General features: G+C 41.3%; 1 protein-coding gene across 5 annotated transcripts in view; it reads left to right on the forward strand.

Annotated features, from left to right (window-relative positions):
* The window catches only part of KHDRBS2 (KH RNA binding domain containing, signal transduction associated 2), a 537,632-nt gene that overhangs the window by 206,444 nt on the left and 311,474 nt on the right, over nt 1-19,714 (forward strand). For all 5 annotated transcript variants that reach the window (XR_013226200.1, XR_013226203.1, XR_013226205.1 and 2 more), the window contains exon 3: nt 9,962-10,078. Coding sequence is in view for 1 of the 5 variants with exons in the window: in XM_077307912.1 (XP_077164027.1) it covers nt 9,962-10,078 (117 nt within the window). In the remaining 4 variants the exon portion in view is untranslated. The remainder of the gene's footprint in view (nt 1-9,961; nt 10,079-19,714) is intronic.

The raw sequence follows: 19,714 nt of genomic DNA on the forward strand, positions 1-19,714 counted from the left end.
AAACCGTTGGAACTTGGTTCCTCATTGTTTGTATTCTGTTTTTTAAGATATAGGACTCCATTGGTGTCAGTACAGGATCTGAGTTCTGATATGAGAGAATAACCAGCCCATAGTTGGAGGAGCACCTGAATAAATAATCAGACAAGGTGGCATTCTTGATACAGTTCTACCTGTAGTGGCCTGGAGATAAGCAAATGATCTTTCCTGGATTGATAGTTGTATCATCCAGGAATTGTGTTTGTAGAAGGAAATTCAATAGCTTTGTTTATTATCCTGGGTTCCTGAGTCAGTATTTATGGCCAAAAGGAGTAAAGAGCTCTGGAGAATCAAAGAAGCCTTATAAATAACATAAATGAGACTATTCCCTGCTGGTAGTGCTTTAAATAGTTCATTATTTAGATCAAGAATATTATATTAGATGCTTTCCCTCACATTTAAAGGCCTCTTAAGGCCAAAAGATCTTAGAATGTATTCTTCCTGCACATTTGGCATCAGGGGACCAGAAGATCTTGGTGTCTCCACTGGGTGTGACAGGCCATACCATGACAGGCCCAATTAATTTGCCATCGTTTAATTTTTTTTTCAAATTGAGGACTTGCAAAAACCAGTTGGGAAACATTAAAGAATGGTTGCCAAACATTAAAGAATGGTTGCCAATCTCCAGGTTCAGCCCACAAATGATTGATTGCCAGGCTACAGAGACTACATCCGCTGGAGAAAATTGCTGTTTTGATTGGTGGACTGTGTGGCCTTAGACCCTACTGAAACCCCACCCTCCCCAGGCTTCAGCCTCAAATCTCCAGGAATTTTCTAGCTCAGAACTGGCGACCCTTCACTAAGCACGTGGTTGGAGCAGAGAGGTTCTTTATTTCTGAACTATTATTTATATGTAGCTATATGCATATTTAACACTGCTTAATTAGCCAAGATTTTTTTAAAAGCCTGGGCGACATCTTTATACATAGCTTCTCTTTCAAAATATAAAAATTCAGGATTGTCTCCTGAAACTGACAGGTACCAGATTTAGGACAACCAAAAGGAAGTACTTCTTTTCATAATGCATAATTCATTAACTTGTTCCAATATTATACTGTAATGGCTAGCTGTATAATGGATTTTAAAGGACTAATACATCACTGTAGAGACAAAATGTGGAAGAACATTTCTTTTAATGTAAAGAAGTCAACCACCATATTCAGCTTCCAAATGTTCTGAGGACCAGATAAGAGGGGATGGAGCTCATATCCAGATAGTAAAACTCATTAAGTAATCTGGTTTGCCACTGTCAGGAAATGGGATAATGGTCACAATGACCATTGGTTTGAACCATAGGAAAATTTATATTCCTAAATGAATTCATATAGTATTCATTTTGGCAGTAATTTGGACAGCTTAAGACCTACACATAATACAAATATTACTTTGTTTCAATTTCTTCAGACTTTTTTTCTTTTAATCCATTGGGAAGAACAGGAGTTTGTTCTTATATTCCAGTTTTCTCTACCAGGAGGCGTCTCAAAGCAATCACCTTCCCTATCCTCTCCCCACAACAGACACCTTGTGAGGTAGGAGAAGTTGAGAGATCCCTGATATTACAGCCCGGTCAGAAAAGCTCCATCAGCTCTGTGACGAGTTCAAGGTCACTCAGCTGGCTGCTTGTGAGGGAGTGGGGAATCAAACTCAGCTTGCCAGATTAGAAGCCGCTGCTCTTAACCACTACACCAAACTGGCTATACCAATGCTGGAAGAATCATCACCCTACTTAGCCATGAAGTATAATGGGTTGATGGGCTGACCCTCCTTGGATTTGTCTAATCCCCTCTTAATGCCAGCTAACCAATAGATATCACTACATCCAGTAACAGCAAAAATCAAGCGCTCATTGATTGAAGAAGTCTGAGCAAAATATACCGTCCCTCAACTTCATTGGGACCCTATAAATTCTAGTATAATGGCTCATTTTCAACTCACTGCCTTATACATATTCGCATGTTGGAAATGAGACCTTGTAAGTGGCCCAGGATTTAAGCAGAGCTGGTTTAAAATAAATACTATCTCTTTAAACCTATGGTAATGAGCATGGGCAGATCAGTCAAATTAAAATAAGTGCTTTCTTTTGAATATGAACATGACTGGAATAAGAAAATTAATGTTTGCACTGTGTTATGAACATGCAAATCACTATGTAAGTGCTGCCTTAATTATAATTGCTATTAATGATGAAATCAAAATTTCAGTGAATTATAATGCATCCTTTAATTAGATTTTGATATACAATTTCTGAAATAATTAAGTCTCCTCTAACTTGGATGTCGTCCAGGTTATATATAATACATAATGCAGGCTGATCATGTAATTAAAAATGTTTCATAAAACCATTGATAGACCTTGCAAACACATTATCCACTGACGTAAAATAGTATGATGCTATTTTCTTTCATCAGTGAATTATTTTCCAATATGGTACCCTGATTGATGCATATATTCATATGAGGCTTCTCTACTGTATTTGCTAAACATGATGTGTATGTCTGTAAACCAATTCTTTTGAAGTATGTTTCTATATAATTTCCTAGAAATTTACATAATAAAGGCCATTTTCAAACTGCCTTTGTATTCTGTTTTAGTAACTAGTTGCTAATGGATTTTCCCCCCTGTCATTTTAGACAGACCCTTTTTAGTAACTGGGTGCTAGCGGAATTTATTTACCTGTTCATACAAACCTGTTTGCATCAAATCAGCAAAGTGGAGTTGTACCACTTTTTAGAGAAATTGTTTTCTTCCATTTTCTACCCCTTCACTGAGCTTCTGAATTGCTGTGGTGTGCTGTTTAAAATGCCCAAAGTGTTAGAATATACAAGATCTACAGTGTGCATGATTCAACAGCATATGTTAAGTTTATCCTATAAGAAGCATTGGAGGAGATGTGTAGTTAGCATATTTCAATCAAGAACATTCTGGTATTTTTCAAATAATTTTCTCATGTGTCCTGACTGGCTCAACTGGAGACTTCCTGCTTCTTTGACCATACTTCCTCCCGGTTTGCCTCTTTCTCTTTACAAAGTTGTTTCAATTCTAACTTTATTCTTTAAGCAGCTGGTGCAGCAGTCCTTTGCTTACTTAAACTCTGCCAACAGCACCTAAAATGCTGCTTTTCCCCCTGCCCTTATTCACAACACAATCTTTAATGGTCTTTTAAAAAATATATTCTAAGTTGAGCCTGATAGCTCTAAACCAATATAGCACTTCAGTGCTATAGCAGCACAATTGAGATGCCTCCATGGAGTCAAGGCATCTCATTGGTCCCACTATAGTACTGAAGTGCTCTATTGCTTTAGAGATATTGGGCTTCATTTAGAACATTTAAAAAAACCCTCCAAGCAAGATCGTATAGCAAAAATGGGTGGGTCAGAAGTAGCACTGCTTAAAATGACCATAGAACTTCAGCGACAGCTCATTAATGGAAGGAAATTCGTTGCACGAAACCCTCATTTCTGTATTGCTTTACACAATATCAGCATGAGAGGAACCGTAAATACTTCATTTTAAAAAGCATTGCATGTGCTGTTTTCTTCTGTTCTTGTTATATATCCACCTGCATGTGGAAGGAAATTGAACTTTAGTTAGCTTGTGTGACCATGTTATAAATAATGAATACCTGTTGTCAAAAGAAATGTATATACTTAAATTTATTTTGTTTCTAAATAACAAATGAGTGAAAATAAATCATTACAACTTGATTGTTTCAGTACAATGTGAATTGTTTATGGTTCCCCTTATACTAGTGCTCTCCCTGTATACCCATTTCTTTGTATCACTATTTCAAAATCAAATAACATCCAGTACAGAATGGTAATGTGAAAATCTTCAAAGACTAATGCAAAAAAGGCTGAATCAAAACTATTTGGGCAGTTTTGTTTTGGTATAAATATAGTGTCATATTTATTGGGTGGTTGTTGTTGTTTTTGTGGGAGAGGTATGGAAAAGTTGAACCTGGAAATGTGCACTTCTTGCCTGAAAAATCTTTGCAATGTTTGGGTTTTCATTCTGTTGGTCCTTTTTGAACCAGTTTGGGGAATGTATATTGTTTCCATGAAGTAGCCTTTGAAAAAGGTTTGTTTGGGTGGTGCACATAATGCTCAGCTTTGGCAAAATGATTTGTCAAAAGCTACATGAGCACTTCCTACAGAATACCTTGTCAAAATTGTAAGTTCAAGCACAAAAACAAACTCAGAAAACTCAAGCCCTAATCCTGGGGGGAAACAGTTTCATTCCTGTCACTATGCCCTCCATAAGCAGCTGCCAATGAGAAATGTTACCACCTGAGCTGAAACTCTACCACCCCAAAGCATTCTAATTTAGCAGGCAAATCTGTCTATTGAATGCCAGTGGATCCAAGAACTGGATGGGGGGGTCAAGACAATAACAGAAGGTTCATCTTTGTGGTGTCTGTGGGATCTGCAGTTCACAGAGCCTGCCACAGAGAGGAGCCAGCAAGTTTATTCAGGAAAGAATAACTCCCAGGAGTGCTATCCCCCTCCCATTTCAGAGAGTGAGGACTCTTTTCCCACCAAAAGCCACCTGACCTGGGAGGGGCTAGCATTCTTCCCTCAGTTCTTTTCTTGCTGCCATCAAGAGAAGTTCTTCTGCAATGTGCTCATTGCCTCTGATTTTTGGGGTAATAGTTACCATTTGGAGCTTTAATTCCTGATGGCTTTGTTTAAGAAGTGCCATGACTGCGGTGCTAAAATGGCAAAGAACAATGGACACTCCTCATGTCTTCTCTGCATTGGTGAGGGACATGTTACAGGGGGCTATCAAGCTTGCCAAAAAATGACCCCTAAAATGAGGGGTGGTAAAGCACAATTGTTAAAGCTGCATTGTATGAAAAAGCTCTATCAGCAGCTAAATTTGGCCCAGAAAACACCCTCTATCTCCTCAGTTTCCCCTCATAGTAACGAGGGTAAGAAGGATGACAGCCAACAAAAAAAGGGCCATGTCTGAACCTCTGGCAAAGCAAGCAATGAAAAAGACCAAAAATTGCCAGGGAGGTCAGTAAATGCAGTGGTCCCCAACCCTCGTTCTGGGGACCGGTACCAGTCCGTGAATCACTCAGTACCAGGCAGCGGCTCCTCCTCGTCCTCCTCCCTGGCTGCTGCCTTGGAGGCTGCTCTGCCATTCTGCCACTGGCTCACTTTTGGTGCTTTCCAGTGGCCGCCATGGCTGGGGCTCCCCCTCGGCGTGGCACTGTGCAGCTGCTGCTGGCAGTGCCCCCCAGCTGTTCCCTAGGAACTCTGGCTGAGTAGAGTTGTCAGTCCAAGGTTGACAACCAGTGGAGACTTACCCAAGAGGAGGTCCTTGCTTGTGAATTCATGACATCACCAGCATTGATGTCACTTCTGGCATGACTCAGAAAAGATATCATAATGTAGAGGTGACATTCTACCATCAACCTATTGAATTTCATGGGTAAGTAGGGACTACCCACCTGAAGCTACCATTCAACACCATGGATTTCATTTCTAATTAAAAATGTATTTTTTCATTTCATGGTCATCACATAATAGAGGCTGCAGAACTAGCCAGAGGCAGACCAAAATGGTTCTGGCAAAGGCCCATGAGCCTTCCTTGCCTTATGGGCGGCTACACAGCCTACTGGAGAGGAAGACGGCATCACTTCATTCCTTTTCGCCAGCCACACCCCACCCAAGCCACCAGTGTGAAGATAGGCACTGCCATGTTTTCCCTCTTCAGATATACTGTCCCTTGGGTAGCACAGGTTGAAGCTAGGTGCTCTTCATTGCTGGCTTGGGTGTCGTGGGGCCAATGAGGGCAAAGACTAATGTTGCTGGAATAGGATAAAGCTGGGAGCCACTGTGCTTGTTCCTCTATTTGTTGGCTTGGACAAGGAGTAACATAGGCACAGTCTTCCCATCTTTGCCCTATGCCATAGTCTCCAAATGTGGAAGGGTCAGTGGTGCTTAGTGCAATGACCATGATTTCTATTGGGAAAGTAAATGGCTCAGTCTGCCCCTATGGCCAGCCACTCTTTGCATAAGTTCATAGATGATTACTACAGGATATACTGGTAACTCCAGCTGAAGATCTTTCTTCAAGCATGCAGATAGTGATGATAATTACATCTGTGTGCCCAAATAGTTAAAACTGACAGAAAGTCCTGCAAACAGTTAAGGAGACTTTGCATTGCAGCCAGTCGAAAGTTTTCAAATGTACAATCTATTCTTAGCTTCTTCTAATTATTTGAATAATAATCAAAAACATTACACAATACCAGCATTATTTGCACATTAGAAAGAAGATCATAAATAAAAATGCTAATATATGTAAGACAGAAAAAATAACCTGGCAGTTTTCCACCAGAAGGCCTTCATTAAATTTCTTTGAATAAAGATACATTGGAGACTGAGCACAATTATTTTTTAACCAGGAAATTTATTTTAATGCTACGACTCCTTAAATTCCTTTACTTACATGCCACAAATTGTTACCAAATTCTGACAGAAAATTAGTAGACTGCAAACAGAGGAAATAGCCTGTTATATCCATATGGACTTGTACTCTGGAATATGTTTGCTTAGAGTTACTGGCCATCTGCTCCATGGAATTGTGCCAACATATGGACTTTCTGTGTACACACTTGTCTCGAGAGTTAGGTGAGTGATGTGAGCTAATAAATAGGCCAATATTGCATCAGCCTGTGAGGTAAATATGAGTGTCCAGCTTTTTGGAGGGAATTTTTCCCCTCAAATAAAATTTTAATTGATTTCAGAAATTGTGGTGGAGGTAAAGTGCATTCTATTCAGTTATAATTCCTCTGTAGGCTAAAGATGTGAAACTATTTTGATACTGTCAAAGATCACACAGAACAGAATACAGTACAGTCTTCATTAGCTAGTTTGTATGGTGGTTTGCAGTTTTTTCTACTTTTATAGACCTTAACAATTGCAAACTTTGTTCAGTATCCCCACAAGCACCTGAGAGTCCCTTTATGGTGTTGGGGGTGGATTGTGAGTATTGTCTGGGCATTCTTTCCTCTTTGGTGGCTGTTTGGTGCTGATAGGTGTGTATTACAGTGTGCACTTCATGCCATCTATTGTGATAACTAGGGATGGGCATGAAACAGAAAAGTGTAGTTCAGTTCCATTTGTGGTGTGTCTGGTTCATGAGCCATGAACCATCACAAACCTCTAAGTGCCAAACATACTGGTTCAGTTAGATAGATTTATGATGCAGTAGACTCCCCCCCCATGTGCACATACTAGATGCTCCAGAATCACAGGGAATCTCAGGCCTCCTGTGATAGAGAATCACAGGGAATCTCAGGACTCATCTTCTCTACCTGACCTCCAAGTTTGGTGAGAATTGGATTTACAGGGTCCAAATTACATAGACACACCCCAAAGAAAGTACCCTTGGAACGTGCTTTCTGGGAAAATGACAGGTGCAGGTTCAGGAGTATATAGAATAGACCCTGTACAATCTAAAGATATCAAACTCTCATGGGACCGCCTGATACTGCTCTACATAGCCGCTAAGTGTCACCCTCCTGCTGCTTTGCAGTTTAGTAAACATTTTGATTTAGTGGAACCAGTCTGTCTGAAAATGTATCCAAACAACTTGAAAATTCATGGAAAGTCGTGCTGGTTGATCTGCCACAAACTTGACTTTGTGAAACATCAATTGGCCAAAATCTGTCACAACTTTTTTCAAGAGCCAGTTCCTGCTCATCCCCATAGGGCACAAACATATACAATCTGAAATGCGTGTGAACTTAGCAAGGGCAAAAACTACACCTGCAATCATCAACAGAATGCTTACATTTCTTTCCATTAGTCTCTTCCTGTGTCCTTTTGAAGACTATATTTTGTTGACTCACAGGGTGCAAACTGCAGCAACTGGAAAAATGCAGTTCCCTGGTTTCAGAAACCTCAGGAATTTATTTTAAATAGCAAAGGCCTTTAATCGTGAGTGATTTTGGTCCACCTAAGTATTCATACATGAGAACCACGTAATAGGAAGAATTTAAAACACTCCGGTTACTTATCTGCACTGTAATGACAATGTTTAAAATTCCCTACCTACATATTTTATGCAGCTCACTGCTCAGCTATGCAAGAGCATTCCCTCTAGAAAGAGTGTTCTGAGTAATTAGGAGAAAGTTTCTAAAGTATTTGATTCTAAATATAAATGTATCCTCTAATCCCTACTCTCTCTGGACTATGGCTATATGACTATGAGTTTAATACACATTAACAAACTAAGGTGGAGCCCAGGTAAAATAGAAATACAGATGGCTGGGAGTCCATAGGCTGAGGGTAAAGGAACCTGGCAACCAGTGAGGAACTGAGAGTAGAGTTGCCTGTTTCAAGTTGGGAAACTCCTGGAGATTTGGGGATGGAACCTAAGGGGGACAGGGACAATGCCATAGGTGCCCCCTCCCTCCAAAGCATCCGTTTTCTCCAGGGGAACTGATCTTTGTAGTCTGGAGATGAAGTGTCCCTAAGCTAGGGCATGTGTGTCACCTTATATGATACATGCCATTTTGAAAAAAAAAACACTACAAGATGTAGAAATAAGCCATCCCTTCAGGTTTATGATAGTACTTTAAAACAACAACACTTTAAAATAACAACAAAAATTTTTCCAGTACCTGTCTCTAGTTTGCCTCAGTTGCCACTCAATAGATTTTATTTAACACTTGAGAGCCCTTTTTTGGTAATGTGAACTTGATGTTGAAGCACACATTCAGTTGCATTGTGGCAAGCATGGGATTTTGACCCTGGGCTAGCTAGCTGTTGATGGGCCGAGTGGAAAATGAAAGAGCATTAATCAGACCCAGTTTAAGGATTCATGGGGCCCCTATCACCAGAGCCAATTTCAGGATCCGTGGGGCCCTAGCAGAGAACAATTGATGCTGTTACTTGTGCTACCCAAATAACTGCAGGAGCTCCCTGCAGGATAGTTGGAACTCTGGAAGCAACTGACAGCTTCACTTTGTTGAAAACATTTCTCAAACCCTGGTGGGACACACAAACACATTGTCCCACTACCTGAGGGGACCTTCACACTTATGTGGCTTGTGGTTTACACGCATGCTCAATGAGTGATGTACACACTCAGTTACTAACAGAGTATGTGTATCACCTTTTTTTTTTATCCTGGTAGCCCAGAAGCCATGTAAATTTGAAGACCCCCCTAACATACACAGTGTGAAGGCCCCCTAACCATAGAGCACTGCTGGGCCCCTTGGAACCATGGGGTCTGTAGCACATGCTCTATGTGATACTAGAATAAACCGCTTCTGGTATTAATGCATGAGAAAAAGTGAGAAGAAATGGGATTCCTGGCAGCTGGTTTGCCTCCAGAGTTTTTGCTATCTATACCAGTAACTTTATGATGTCGGGCAGAAGAAGAGATAAGGATCCCTGCCACCACTACTATGTGCAATACCAGTTAAAATAAAGAGTGGGAGTTCTGGACTGGGTCTACCAGATGTGAATGAAACAATTTCACGTCCAGATTGCTTCCCCTTCTCCTTTTCTTCCCTCTGCAGCTCCTCCAGAAAGGGTCAGTTGGAATACACGGTCACTCAAGGGGAAATCAGCAGCTTTCATGTCAACACTCTTCTCATTGGCACAAGCTGTTCTACCAACACAGCAAAAATCAAGGCAGTGCCTGCTGATTTCCCTGTTTGCTGCAGCTCTCCTCCAGTCATTCCACATCTTCTTCTAAAGGTTCTCCTGCTGTCAGGAACTGCTTTGCAGCAGCAAGGAGATTACAGAAAGAATGTGATTTTGTGAACTCCTTCCAGTCCTGGTTCATGGGATCCAATACTCTTTGCTGCTGAATTCTTCTTCTAAAATGTTTGACAGCAACTTTTTTTTGTTCTTCTAGAACATATATTTTATCACTATCATAAATATTCTGTTTATTTTTCCAGTTCAATTTTGTGGGCAAATTGCTTGGTCCAAGAGGAAATTCCTTGAAAAGGTTACAAGAAGAAACAGGGGCCAAAATGTCTATCCTGGGGAAAGGTTCTATGAGAGACAAAGCAAAGGTACGTTATCCAAACTTGATTTTCCATAATGTTCAGTATAAATGACATTATTTCAGTGTGTTTTGTATTGAGTGGGGAAATTTAGTTATGGGAGGAAACATATTTTTGACAGGATTTGTGATTTGATTATAGTTATCTTGTTACATGCATAGTGACTCCACACAATTTACATGTCCATTTTCATACTGAAAAGTTATCCTGTAACTTAAAGTACTTTTGTGCAATAGGCAAAGTGTTCACACAGCCTTCTCTCTCTGTTTTTTTGCCTTCAACTCGCAACTGACTTATGAAGACCTCATAGGGTTTTCAAGCCAAGAAATGTTCAGAGGTAGTTTGCTCCTGTGTCACCCGCCACCCTGATATTCCTTGGTGGTCTTCCATCCAAATACTTGCCAAGGCTGGCCCTGCTTAGCTTTTGAGATCTGACTAGCTCAGGTTAGCCTGAGCTATCCAGGGTGTAGTCTGCACAGAGAGCTTTTTACCCACTCCCAGATCAACGAAATTCCTGCAGTCTACACTGAATTCAATTTCCGTTTTGATTTGGGGTGCTTTTAATTTCCCCCCTGCAACATGCATGATTGATTCGTAGTGACCCTACCTTTCCCCCACAATATCCTGGAGTGGATAATAAATGTGCAGATTTTTGCTTTTTTCAAATTAACTCACTGCTTTGTGTCTCACAGCAAAGCAGTCTTCCCTGATTGGCCAGGGTGTCAGTTCAAAGACTTCCTGGTTCCCAGTAGCAAGGCTTCCCTTAAAGTGACTGCTCTCCAGAAGCCCTAACTTATCTCAGCAGAGATTTGCCTATTTTCCTATTGTTATTTCCCTCTCCTCTGCTGTCTCCAATCCTCTCCCCTGCCCCTTCAAGAAAAGAAAGAGACTCCTGCTGCAATTGGAACCCCTCCCCAATCAAGTGCAGAACACTTTGTTTCAGTGTTGCGGGAGGGGGGATAGAGTTCAAATCAATCTGAATTCAGCAGGATCCACAATGGAAAAAACAAAATAAGCTTTCCTTAACAAAGGTTCAGCAGGGGAGTTCTTAAAGAAAATATTAAGCATTGCCAGAGGTAAGTGATCTTCCTGGGTGCACATGAGAAGAAGACTGAGGAGGAGGTGGTGGTGGTGGTGGTGGTTGTCGGTCAGAACAGCTTTATCAGTGCTGTGGCGAGCCCAAGGTCACCCAACTGATTGCATGTAGGGGAGCACAGACTCACACCCGGCTTGCCAGATTAAAAGTCCACACTCCTAACCACTACACCAAGCTGGTCCATTCCTATCAAACAACTGTGTATTTTACTTATGTTGGATCATAGCTTTCAGTCACATACCATGCAGCCTAGAAGGATCAGTCAACACAGCAAGAGTGGGAGAAAATACTCCAAGTGGAGAATTTAATAGCCCTAAACAAAAGGAAAGTAATTCAACCAGAAAGTTTTGTTTATTGCTGATTACTTGATTCCGCATCTCTTCCTGCTTCTGGTTCCACAGATGTCTGATGGAGGTGCAGGTCACAAGAGTAGCATGTCTGGCATTTCTCCATCTTCACCAGGCAAGCTACTAATGTCCTATCTGTCCCCAGAGGTCCACAGTGATCCATGCAACCGTCACCTCCAGAATTGATTTCTGTAACTCTGTAGGCCTTCCCTTGTCCTTGATCCAGTAATTGCAGATGGTACAGAATGCAGTAGCTAGGGTCCTCACAGGAACACCTTGGAGGGCCCGTATCCAGCCAATGCCGAGGCAGCTGCATTGGTTAGCAATTGTGGCTCAGATCAAGTTTGAGGTTCTATTAACCTTCAAGGCTCTTCACAGTCCACATATCTGAGGGACTGCATATTGTCTTATCTTCCCACAGTGTTTTGCGCTCTGCGAATACTAATCTGTTGGTGATTCCTGGCCTGGCCTCAACCAGGGCCAGGGACATTTCAGTCCTGGAATGAGATTCTGGAAGGGCTGAGGGCCCTGCAGGAGATTTCACAGATCCGCAGGGCCTGCAGAATGGAGCTCTTCCACCAGGTTGAGGCAGGGGCATGGAAGTTCAAGGTGCCCCTCCTCATATAAAGAGCTATAAGTATGTTTAACAGATCAGATCTATCTGTACTGGAAATAGTTGGCACCCCTGGAAATCTATGCCCTGTGTTGCTGAGAGAGAGGGGAGGAGGATTGGGGTGATGGGGAGGATGGATACAGGATGGGTTTTTAAATTTTTCGCTGCCAGAGCATGTTATTTAATGTTTCAACTGATGTTGGGTTTTATTTTCTGTAACCTGCTGTGAGACAATTTACGAGAGCTGTGGGTAAGAAATCTAATAAATAAACTAATAAAATAAAAATAAATGCATTCACATTCCACTCAGAAATTAAATTGCTACAGTCTCTGGGAAGTTGTTTAACCCTCAGCTCTAGCAATTCACTATAATAATAGTAGTAGTAGCAATAATAGTAGTAGTAGTACTAGTATCCTCACGATTAAAAATATAGATTTGATTGAAATAGACAAATGAGAAAATACAGACCATCCCTAATAAGGAAGAACACTGGTGCCTGGACACCTCAAAAGGCAGAAGGGAACCATACCTGCTGATGCCTGATGCTGCAGTGATGAAAGAAAATAAGTCCTCCACAGCTCTCCATGCTGCAATGGTGGCCTTCAGCAGGCTCTCAGGTGTGAGAGCTCCTTCCCATGAGATGAAAACAGCCAAAGAGAGATTCCCTCTCCATGCCAAGAGGTTTTATTCTCTCTGTTTGCCTACCCACTCTCATGGATTAAATAAGGCTGGGCAAAATTAAATTTTCTGCTTTCCCTCATTTAGTAGCAGAGCTTTTTGAGCCATGGGAGGTATTGCTGGGCAGAGATGGTGCATCAAATGCAACCTCATGTGGTTTTGCACTGTCAGTGCTTCTTGTGGAAGATCTCTGTTTTGCAGGCTTTGCAGAGCTCACTAAGCTCTGACAGGGCCCTGATGTTTTCTAGGGCACATTCCACCTGGCTCTGGTCAAGGCCAGCGAAATTTCTCTGAGGCCTGAGACCAGTAGCCTGTTTATATTGGCTGAGCTCAAGGCTCTTCAGGATACATAATTGGAGAGGTTGTCCCATAAGTATGAAGGGCCCATGTCACGTATGGCCTTGGAGGTTAAAACCAACACCTGAAACCTGACCCAGAATACAATCGGTAGCCAGTGCATCTGCTGGAGAACAGGTTGGATATGAGCCTTCCAAGGAGTCCTAGTCAGAACCTGGGCTGCTGCATTTTGCACCTATTGCAGTTTCTGGATCAGGGTTAAGGGAAGGCCTGCATAGAGCAAATTGCAGAAGTGACCATCACATGGATCACTGTGGCCAGTTGTTCCAGGGCAAATAGGGTATGAATAGTTTGGCTTGGCGAAGATGGAAAAAAGGCCAGGCAAGCTAGTGTAAGGAAGGAACCCAGAGTCACTCCCAGACACTTGATAGGCTGTGCAGTGGTAAGCTGTGCCTTGTCTTAGTTCTATCACCACTCCTGTAGCTGACGGTGTAGAAAAGGAACACATCAATCTCAACAACACTTTACTGGCTGTAAGCTCCACTAAGGAGACCTGACGATGATTTTCAATAGACCGCCTTAGGACTGCTCTTAAATGCAACATTGTTTTAATTATAGATCAGTGCCTGTTTTTGTTCATTGGTTGCAATCAATCTCTTGTATTGTTATTTCTCCCGGCACAGCATGTTTATCAGTTAGGAGTTATTTCTGACACTGTATTCTAGAATTGTGGTTACTCCTGTCTCCCTGTCACCTCTGTTGTTCATCTCAGCCGTTAAAACTGCAGAACAGCAGAGCAAGTAATCAGTTTAAGATAGAAGTGGATCATTAAGTTGCCATTTTCTGTAGCATTGTCAGTCTATTTGATGCCGCAGCAGTCTCATATTGCTGTTGTATTTAAACAGAATCCTGCTTGTTAAAATTGTCATCAAAATCAATCAAGCAGATCCTGCTTTTGGCAGTGGGCGTTGGGAGGTTGTTGAGAGTTTGTGTCATCCCCCCCACCCTGAAACTCAAAAAGTTATTTGATCTCAGGATTTAGCAAAGGGTTGACCCACCTTAGCTGGTATCTGTGGAGTGCTGGGTACTCCTCTTAGAGAGCCAGTTTTAAGGTATGTCCTGTGAGTATAGACCTATAGGAAGTTCTGGTGTACAGGACTCATTTAAATGGATGAAAGATGCTTCAAAGCAGTAATAGAACCCTCTGCCTTCATCTCAGAACTTCAGTTGTCCATCCCAAGAGCTTCTTCCTGATTCCGAATCCATATCCAGCTCATTCTATAGGTAGCTTCCAAATTAGTGACAAAAGAAAAAAAGAATCTATCCAGTGGCTTAATAAAGCTTGAAAAGATAAAGAGTCTCTTATATTATTTATTCAGGCTTCGACTCTGCCAATGGCAGAGTCGTAGCCTGAATAAATAATATAAGAGACTCTTTATCTTTTCAAGCTTTATTAAGCCACTGGATAGATTCTTTTTTTCTTTTGTCACATTCTATAGGTAGCAGCATAGATATGAGATAAATAGTTTTAGATGTTTATTATTTATTTAAATATTAACATCCCATTTTTCTCCCTAGGCATCCTAGAGAGATGTGACATCACTTCTGGGTTTCCCTGGTAGTGAAGTCTACCAGCCCTTACAGGAAGCCGCCCCTTACATCTTTGCCCCACCCAGTTCTGTTGGTTGCAACCCGACTCTTGCCCATGATCTGGTACCTCTTGCAATTTCCAGCCCTGCAGACAGGAAGGAGGAAAAAAAGCACAGTGACATATGCAACCACAATTCCCTTCCTTGCCTCCAGAAGTCTGTTGATTACTGGGTAGAAAGACCCCCCCTTTTTCTTTTCCTTTTTTTGGGGGGGGGGAGTAGATCTGGAAATGTGTGACTATGTGTAAAACATTGACCTTTTTTAAAATCAATGAACTGCAAAACTTTGTGTCTAAATTGCATACCATATTGGGGTTTTTTTTGTTTTTTTAAAGAACCAGCTGTATAAGTTGTTTGCTTAACATAATGGCTACTGGAGGAAAATGTGCCCATCTTAAGCTAACAGCCAATTTCCACTGAGATCTTATGACAGGTGGAAATAACAGACTCTCCATCTTGAGAACTCTGATTACCCTGCTGTCTCATATGATGCCTTTAAAGCTTGTCATTCTTATACTGGGCTGGCAGTTCAAACATATAATAATAAGTCTTTTCTTCAGGAGTTAAAGGGATGGGATTAAACACAGTCAGGATGAATTGATCAACTCACAATTCTCTTTTTCCTTGGTTGTCCTACTTTACCTTCTTATCAGTTTGTAAAACAATTTCAGTAGGTCTGGAAGAAAGTGATGAAGGAGAGCAATTAAAATCTTACAGACAAGTGAAATTTGATTACAAGTGGAATTATATATAGGCATTAATTCTCAGGAACTTCATATGTGATGCACCAAGTTAGCAATCACTAGTAATTATATTTGCAACTACCGTTTCCAAGATGAAACTTTGGTTACTAATTATGTGTCATTAAATACATGCTTATGCATGCAAATAAAGAATTGTTTTCATAAACTCTGCTAAATGAGGTTGTTATGGCCTGCATGTGCAAGGTACTCTCGCTGGTTATTGTCTGCTAGATTGCATACTTATAAGGCATTGTAAAAGACGTGCAATATAGGGATAGTAAAGGGAGAAGTCCTCTGTTTTAGACTATATGTGGCTTTTTCTCAGGAGCACTAGGGATGGGCACAAACCTAAAAATTCTGGTTCAGTTTGGGTTGGCCCCTGAACTAAACTCAGCCCAAAATGCCCTGAACCAACCAATTCAGACTTTTCTTTCTCCCAACCACGGCAGTCATTTAACCTGTCCATTTCACTTCCCCTGCTTCAAAATGGAGGGGGGGGGAAAGCAAAAACAGAAGGTTTAATGGCTCCCATCCTGCAACCTGTCTGCCACAGAGTTCCCCCCTCCCAAGCAAGCTCTTTCATTTCCAGGAGCCTGGAGATGAGTTGTTGTAGAGTCCCCCCTCCAAGACAGCCATTTCCCCCTGAGGAGCTGATCTCTATAGTCCAATTCAAGTCCCGCTGGATCTCATCAGGTTAACAGCTCCCCAAGACAGCTGCATGTCATTGCAGACAGTGTCTTCAGAGGCAGCTGACAAATAAAAGATGCAATGCATGGCTTTTAGCCCAATGTAAGCTGCTTCAAGGAGATATATCTTCTTAAGATGAGGCCTGAGCTAGCAGAAGATACCTATTTAAGCACAGCCGAGAGCCAAAGTAGGTGTGGAAGCAGCTTCCAGCCACAGCACTGATCCCCACCATGCCTGATTCTTGCCTGTCTCCTGCATCACAAGTCTCCCTGAAACTCTGGAGCCTGGATTGATGCTTTGGACTATGCCTCTAGATTTGTTCTACCTATTTGACTGGAACTTTTCAGCTTTGACTCAGCTCCCGTAAGCATGATCTCACCTTACCCAGTTCAGCTTGGACTCCATCTGGCTGCTGCAACTGGACATCAGCAGCCAGAGGGAGCAGCCCTGCACATAAACATTTAAACCTAACACAGTCAGCTGTGGACTCACACTGCCCAGATACTAGATTTAAATGGCTCCAAAACCAAACTGGGTAAAAGTCCAGTAAATGTTTAGGAAAGGCACCATGGCTCCAGGCCAAGGTCAAACCAAATTTTGGGTTGTGAACCAGTTCTTGCCCACCAAGTCAAGCATGATGTACATGAGTGATTTTTGTCATCTGCAACTAAGTGGGCCTTTGTACTGAGGTTGTTTTCAGAATTCTCATCTGAATTTGGCTCTGGCTTTGAGAATTCTGAGTTCCTGATCAGGTTTCCAAAGTAGAATCGTTTTGGTATCATTAGCATCATCTGTAGTTCTATTTCTCCTTTATCCTGCACACGATAAATGAGTAAACCAAAATCAAACTATGATTTCCAATTCCAGGTTGAAGGACAAGGGCAAAGGATAGTATAAACAGTTTGGTTGTAGCTGCCAAATATGGTCTATTTACAAACAAGGGGAACTTGATGGAGGGGGAGAGTTTACAATGAGATGGAGAAGGAGAAGCAGAAGAAGAGTTGGTTCTTTTATGTCGCTTTTCTCTACCCGAAGGGAGTCTCAAAGTGACTTACATTCAGCTTCCCTTTCCTCTCCCCACAACAGACACCCTGTGAGGTAGGTGAGGCTGAGAGAGCCCTGATATTCCTGCTCAGTCAGAACAGCTTTACCAGTGCTGTGATGAGCCCAAGGTCACCCAGCTGGCTGCATGTGGAGGAGCTACATCTAACTCAACCTATATATTTAGGTTGTTAGATAACAAATAAATTCTTTGTTCTAATCATTGAGGGAGATCTATTTCACTGTAACAGTAGTCTTACAAACCCATTTTACAGAATACAAAGCATGACTACAGTCATTGTTACTGCATGATTTTGAAAAAAAGTTCACATCAACATTTCCAGGACTGAATCCTACAATTTTATTCTGCCAAATGTGATCCTACAGCATTCCCCCTAATAGTATTTCTGCATTGAAGAAAGATGTCATCTATCAAATAAATTATTTCTCCATCAGAGCAAAGAATAATGCCAAGAAACAGCCTTCATTTTATGATTCACTCCCCATTTCAGTCTTGGTGTTAAGATCAGCTTGCCTCTAGGTTTTGATCTCAGCAGTCAGTTATATTTGTCCATCATGGAGACAAAAGGTAAAAAGCTAGAAGAGGAAGATGATATTCCCATAAAAGTATATCAACACATGTCTTCTGACCAAACATTGCAATAACCTTTTTGTTTTAAAGTGTAACTGATTCTATGACGTCTATCATCTCATTTGCTGTCCTCGCTTATTGAACTTTCCTTTTCATTAATCGAAGGGAATAACTTAATATTATTTTTTCAAAACCAATCCAACATGAAACTGAGGGAAATTGCTGGGTTTTGTACAATGCTTATTGTTTCACATGTAAAGTGACAGTCAATTGTACAAATTGTCCTACTAACATTATGGGTTATTACAACCTGCAGTTTGGCATGTCAAAACATCTTCAGGACAGGAGATCACAGTTAATACAATCATCTGGATATCTTGTAGATTAGAATACACATATATAGGAAATAATATATAGTTTTTAATTTCCCTAAATAATAGTTTCTGTGATCTTGAAAAGCATTAAACAACATGATATTATTGTGGCAGAATAAAATGACAAAATACCTATTGTAGTTTTGCCTCTTACTCCCTTCCACCTGATGATCTACCCAAAGCACTGCCCATCCAGTCTCTGAGAATCTTAGCACGCAGGATTTCAAGTGAAAAATTCTTCCAGACCTTACATGGAGGCTCCATTTTAGATTCTGATGCAAATGAAAATAAAAAAAGCAAGAGTCAGCAAGACACAAAGTCCATTTTAGATTAAAATGCAAACACAGTGTTTTTAAAGAACATTAAAGAACATTTTCTGTAATTACTTTCCGATCTTATACCTTTCAACATTTTCCTTACTCTGTGACATAAATTCATCCCGTCCTGCTCATTCCTCTTCTCCTGAATTGTTAACTAAGAGAATTTTCAAAATTAATTCTAGATCTGGGGTTTATGTTATTTGCTGCTTCAAGCACCTTTGGCTGATTTGTATCTCCCCCCCCCCCCTGATTAATGTACACATGCCCATCATAGAATACTGCTGGGTTTCCATCCACTCCTTTCATCTAATTATATATAGGATTACATCTCTTTGTGCGATGCTATTCTGATGCTGTACATGCAAAGCTAATTCTGATACAGACAATTGTGTTTTTTGGTGTTTGATCAATACACACTAGTAGACATCACATAGGGGAAGAATGCATAAAAAGAATTATGATGCATTCATAGACAGTTGTGCAAAGATAATTTTGCCTTGTTTTATTAATTTTTATATGTGAGTCATTAGCACTAAGATGGGGAAGACAAAATGTGCAGCAAAATGTGCATGCACTGGAGTTCTGCTTGCAACCCCCTTGCTTGGAGTGTGTTTCTGTGCTAGACATCAATTCTGTTGAGTTGGCATTGCCATAATGACACTGGGATCTCATGGGGACTAATACATTGCATTGGTAATGCTGGGGTTGCCAATTTGTCCTCCTTTCTTTTACTTGCTATTGCAGAGATTATCTGGTTTGAACTTAGCCCCATTGCGTTTGCATTGCTACAGAGGCATTGGTTCTGCTGGGACGATTGCACTGGTTCTGCTGGGCTTGCAAAAATGTTCACCCCTTCAGTTTCTACTGCAGAGATTCTCTGGGACTTTGATTCTCTTCTGCTGGACTTCTATTGTCCTTGCTTTTTTGCTGGTTTTCCTCCTCCATTGAAGACAATGGAGGGTGGGGGCATTTGGATGCTGTAACCTGTACCCCATGAATCGAATCACTGCAAAACATGAATGGCTAGTAGAGCAGTCAACCAGAGATTCCCTGTGATATCATGCTGGGGGGAGCACCTAGGTAAAGGTAAAGGTAAGCACCGAGTCATGTCTGACCCTTGGGGTGACGCCCTCTAGCGTTTTCATGGCAGATTCAATACGGGGTGGTTTGCCAGTGCCTTCCCCAGTCATGACCGTTTACCCCCCAG

The sequence above is a fragment of the Paroedura picta genome, chromosome 1, assembly GCF_049243985.1.
Source record: "Paroedura picta isolate Pp20150507F chromosome 1, Ppicta_v3.0, whole genome shotgun sequence".
Lineage (NCBI taxonomy): Eukaryota > Metazoa > Chordata > Lepidosauria > Squamata > Gekkonidae > Paroedura > Paroedura picta.